Here is a 5,865-nt window from a genome sequence, read left to right as displayed (position 1 = left end):
TTCAAGAAGATCGCGATCTTCCTCCGATTGTTGTCCAGAGAGCGTTTCGTCTGTCATCGTTAATCAACTGATTTGACTGATAGATTATTTGTATGGTATAACTCTTTAATATGCACACACATATATATAAATATTTCATAAAGCCCTTTACTTTTTTATTTCAATGTTTATTTTCAATGAGAAATAAAAAAAATAAAATATATCTATCATATTAATGTAATTATTATTGTATAAAAATTAAAAAAAAAAAAATCAATATGCGACAAGAATGTCTTCGCATTTATTTATTTATTGGTAAAAAAATCATTATAATAAGAGGTATGGTAAATGTGCGTGTGTATTGGCATTCACTCACACAAATTAGTTTTATTTATTACAATGTCATTTCCCTTTGTGATTATAGACTTTAATTTCAAAAAAAAAAATAAAAAATCTTTGATTAAAAAAACGTTCCCTTTAATCTACAATATCCAAAATATGCTAAAATGTATATGGTGAAATATATTGTAAACTGGGGATATTTTAAATATTTTCAATTGAAAGTGAGATGTTTTTAAAGTTGAAGACTAGAAAAAAAAAAAAACAAAAAAACAAAAAACAAAAAAAAAATAAAAATAAAAAAACAAAAAACAAAAAACAAAAAAAAAAAACAAAAAACTATAAGTAAAATATCACTCGATAGATTAAAAGTAAATTAAATATTATTAGTACCTATTAGTTATTTTCTTTTTTTTTTTTTTGAATGCTACTAGCTCTATTACATTGTAGTATCTGTTCATATACTTTCTCAACCTACTGAAACACAAAGAGCCAATAACACCTCCATACTGAGGCTCGAACTCATAACCTTCCAAATGGAAGTCCAACCCGGATACCATTAGACCACATAGTCCTGGTACCTATTAGTTATTTAAATATTTTGAATTCATAATATCAATATGTGGTGGAATTGACCCTCACATATCTTAATAACCTGAATCTAATCTAAGTAATTTAAATGTTAGATTACATAATCCGTTAAAGTTGTATATAGGAAATACAATTGATTATTTTTATTAATTGTTGATAAATAATTAAGCTAGGTAACACAAACAATCAATTGATAAAGCCATACCGGCGGCAAGTACAATTTCTTAATTATATAAATTAAAGTTTTTATTGTAAAGTTTTTTTTCTTTGTTTTAAATGTAAAAACTAGTATTTGACCCGTGCGCTGCACGGTATGTAAATTAAAAAGTATTTATTGTGTGTATGTTATATTACAAATTGTGAGAACTAATGCGGTTAAAATTTATAACATATAAATGAAATATGTTTGGGAATTCAACAAAAATAATATGAAAGTGGTATATTACAAATAGTTGCAAGGTCACGGAACTAATAAAAGAGGACTTTAGAAAATTACAGATTATTGAAAACCTCATGATATACAACATTAGTGGTTGATGAAGTAGTTGAAGTTGGGTCTTTGACTATCAATATTTTGAGACCGTCTGGATTGTTAACCCGAGATGCAGCAACGTACAATTGGCCGTGTACAAAAACCGGTTTCTTTAGTATTAAACCAACATGAGTCAACGTTTGTCCTTGACTTTTGTTAATGGTCATTGCATATGAAATCATAATTGGGAATTGCCTTCGTTGAAATTTGAACAGCAATCTTGGATCAGAGGGTGACATTGACATTCGGGTGATCAACACTTTTGTACCTTTGTTAGGTCCAGTCAGAATCTCGCCTTCAATAACATGGTCTGCTAACTTTGTGATTATCAGCCGAGTCCCATTGCACAAACCAAGAGAATGGTCAATGTTTCTCATTAACATTACCGGGGATCCTATTTTCAAAGTCAATGCATGATTTGGTAGACCTGAAACCCTAATGCTGTTTAAAAATTCCGGTGTGTGTACATCTCCAAATATACCGTTGTCGCCATCGGCTTTGCATACTGCGTCTGAACTAAAGTACGATCTGCTTTCGGCATTATGCAACTCAGTCATATATTCATTGACTGCGTTGACCACATCGAGCGTTGGTGCTAATATAGCACGACCTATTAGATGCTCGGGGTCAGTGTTTCCATTTGCAAACCTAGGAAATGTACTATGCACAATTGTTTTAATATCATCCGCTCCAGCTGACAGTAACATGTGTTTTGGAATTTCAACCTCTACGAAACCATCATTCCGCCCACCCAGCTTTCCATCACCGACATTAGCAATCCAATCGGCAAATTCTTGTAAGGCCTGCCGATTTCCACCATTGGGTACCGAACATAGTCTAAGGTTTTGAGTCAACCTTAAAACTTTGCAACTATCCCATAGGTATGATGAATTTATGGCTGAAGAAACAATATCTTGCCGTGTACCTTTTGGGACTACCGGGAGGATTTGACAGAAATCTCCACCCAAAACAACTGTTTTACCACCAAACGTCTTCATTTCACTACACGGGTCTACAAAACGCAACAAATCCCTCATAGTTCGATCTAATGCTTCAAAACAATGTTTGTGCATCATGGGAGCTTCATCCCATATTATCAAACTCGTCTTTATCAACAATTCAGCCAGCTCGCTACCTTGCTTAATGTTACAGGTTGAGTCTTCATTTATTGCAATAGGTATTGCAAATCTCGAGTGAGCAGTACGACCACCTGGTAACAATAGAGAAGCTATGCCGCTTGATGCCACATTTAAAACAATCTTACCTTTGGATCGGATTGCAGCTGACAACGCTCTCCACAAAAAAGTCTTTCCTGTTCCACCGTAACCATAAACAAAAAATAATCCACCTTTACCTTCTTCAATGTCTTGTATAACCGTATCATAGATGAGACTCTGTTCTTCAGTTAGCTTTGCACACAACACTTCAGCATCTTCTTTCAACTGCTCACGATTGTAAGCTAACTCTTCAAATATCAACCTATTCTGAAGCAACCTTGAATTATCTGTACTTGGTATTGGCATCGGAGGATATTCTTTTAAAGATTTATTTTGATGTCCCAATAGGTTTTCCAATTCGATCAAGGCAAAGTTCTTTTTCTCTTCCTCTGTTAAGACCAAATCTGTTACGATGCAAACAGTCAGATAATTATCCTTATAACTTACCCGAAAATGTTTGTAAAACAAAAAGTACATTACCTGGTTGTTTTAATATTCTTCTTTGATAGTGTTGAGCATCTTCAGACAAATGTTGCCACACCTGATTCCAAACATTTTCGGGTCTAATGATTGATGAGGATGTTAGTAAGACAACAAATAGCTTCCTTAATGAATATGCAGATGACCAGTAGCTTGCTTCATTTATAGCATCAATGTATTCTTTATCATCGTCTAACAATCCATGAGCATAACATGCATCTCTAAAGGTCAAGTACTCAAAACCATTAACTGTCCTAATATCTTGGAAGCATTTTGGACCACGGACTATGTTCAATAGACACCTTAAATAATAAATTTCTCCTGATGCTGGTGGGACATAGAATATCCGACCAATTGAGAAACCCTTCTTTCTTGGATGCCATTCACGAATGTCCTTTTTCCACACAAATTTCTTAGGCATCTCAATGTAAGTTAATAAGCTCGCTTCTTTAAACTTCTGGTTGGCTACAAACCATGCGTTAAACATACTTTGCCCAACGGTTTCTCTATTCAGGACATGATCGATAGTATCATCGTCTTGGAACGCAACAGATTGGCAGTCAGGCAAGTGAAAGCTTAGTCGCTCAACGGGTGGAGTCCTGTACTGAACTTCAAAACTAAACAACCGCCATGCGGCCTCGCATGCAGAGATGTACCGGCAATCATAGTACATGTCTATTTCATCGACCATCTCATTACCAGCTTCATCCATTGTAGTCTTATAAAACTCAGCCGTTACACGGTCGTTACCCTTGTTGACATACTTGAATAAGTACTTGATTGACCTAGATTGGTTACACCACTCTACATTGATGTGTGCTTTGTATTTCAAGAGCAAGTACCGATTATGTGGAACAACATACCTATTGTCCAACTCTATTCCATTTTTTTTAATTGTCCTCTTATCATCCCTTCTTCGATACAACGGGTATCCATCCTGGTCAAAATGGGATGCATCAATAAATCTCTTTGGAAAATGCTTCGAGCACTTGCCATTTACCATGCACGGTGAATTACTCCTGGCAACACCACATGGGCCGTGCAACATGAATTCTTTGACCGCTTTGTAATACTCAATGTCTATCAACTTGTCTGGGATCTCGGTCGAAATTATCGTGTCCATAAAAGCAGGATTGGCAAAGCAACTCGTCCCTTGTAGGAACAATAATATGTGAGCATGTGGAAGACCCCGTTTCTGAAACTCAATTGTGTATATTACTGTTGCAAAAACATTTACATGATGTTAGTTCTAGAATTCGTATGATTAAGTAGTGTATTAGAAAATGATTTTATAAGGAAATGCGGTGCGCACCTGCCCTTACAGGACCAAACAGTTTCCCATTTTTTATTTCTTTTATTAAGCAATCTAGCTTCATTTTGAAAACTCGGCAAACAATGTCCGGACGATCTTCAGCTTTCAAATTTCTTTTCTCCAAAAAGCGTTGAACCTCCGGCCATTTAGGATTACATGTAAAAGTAATAAACAGGTTTGGATAACCTATAAATCTGCAAATTGCCATGGCGTCTTGGTAGTTCTGTATCATGTATCTTGCTCCTCCCGTGAAACTTGAAGGTAATATTATCCTTTTACCTTGAGAGCTAGGTTGCACTTCACCTCTTGTTAACGCATCAGAAAGACCTTTATACGCCTCACATCTTAAAGCTTTTTGATTTGACTTAATGTATAGCAACCTCGAAGATTCAACCATAGTATACGCATCAACCAAGAATTGTTGGAATAACCTTTTAGCGTACAATATAGTTGAGATCTCATTTGATCTTTCGTGAATACGGAACGCGAAGTACTCTCTTTGTGAAGCACTCTTTCTTGCAAAATTTTGTTTATTACTATGTGTGGCAAAATGTATATCTTCCCTGAAACCATCCTCCCCATATGGAAATAAAATTGGGTATTGCAATGGTAGATACGCTGGGTTTAGTTCACTAATTCGTTTAAGCATTCCAGATCTAGACTCGACCACGATATCACGTTCACACATGCAAGGGTCTAGATCTCCAACAATGAGAGCAGCAACCTCTGAAGCAGTTGGTAGTGCATACGTTCTAGCATCTTTAGATCTCTTCCCGATTAATCTCATTCTAATTTCACTTGTAGGATTAGATTGCATAAATGACTTGGCCATTCGGAATGACTTAACCAAAACATTGTGATCATCTAGGTCTTGCTTAATGTCATGAACGACATCAAGATGCACGGCAGAACCATTACTTTCGCTCCTAAGAGATAAAAATATATAATATAAGCTTTCCAGTATTTTAAAATGACGGGAACAAAATAGTTGAGTAGCCCCGAATATTATTATACCTGAAAGAGTTGGAGCGATTTTGTATCTCATTCTCTGTATCGTGAATGTATAATTGTGCAAATTTAGGTTGAGTACCGAGTGCCGGCAGTAGACTTCCAATGCAGTGGAAATTTTGACCATTTATACGGAATATGGGAGGCGATGTTCCATTGTTAATAGTTCTATCAATCTTCCCACCCATTGACGTAAAGCAAAACATATTGTTATATGACCTTATATTCTTCAAAAAACATTTGTTTTTATCACTTGATGTAAAGAATAGATCATACAACTTTTGAGGAGGCCTTGTCATCAATGGCAACTTTATCTTACCATTCACACAACATGCGGTGTATTTAGGGCTGTCACATGATTTTGAATTGCTTGACCGTTCATTGTACCAAAAAAATGCATTACAATG

At 35.5% G+C, this 5,865-nt stretch overlaps 1 protein-coding gene across 1 annotated transcript; it reads right to left on the bottom strand.

The window, feature by feature from the left end:
- Positions 1–1,401: 1,401 nt before the first annotated feature.
- Positions 1,402–5,646, bottom strand: LOC109192894. Its single transcript, XM_019343600.1, has 4 exons — positions 5,465–5,646; positions 4,451–5,376; positions 3,139–4,356; positions 1,402–3,062 (listed from the first exon to the last, which is right to left on the bottom strand). The coding sequence occupies exons 1-4, from the start codon at positions 5,644–5,646 to the stop codon at positions 1,402–1,404; spliced, it is 3,987 nt and encodes a 1,328-aa protein (XP_019199145.1).
- Positions 5,647–5,865: the final 219 nt, after the last annotated feature.

The sequence above is a fragment of the Ipomoea nil genome, unplaced genomic scaffold (assembly GCF_001879475.1).
Source record: "Ipomoea nil cultivar Tokyo-kokei standard unplaced genomic scaffold, Asagao_1.1 scaffold1834, whole genome shotgun sequence".
NCBI lineage: Eukaryota > Viridiplantae > Streptophyta > Magnoliopsida > Solanales > Convolvulaceae > Ipomoea > Ipomoea nil.
This window is presented reverse-complemented; position numbering and strand designations above follow the sequence as displayed.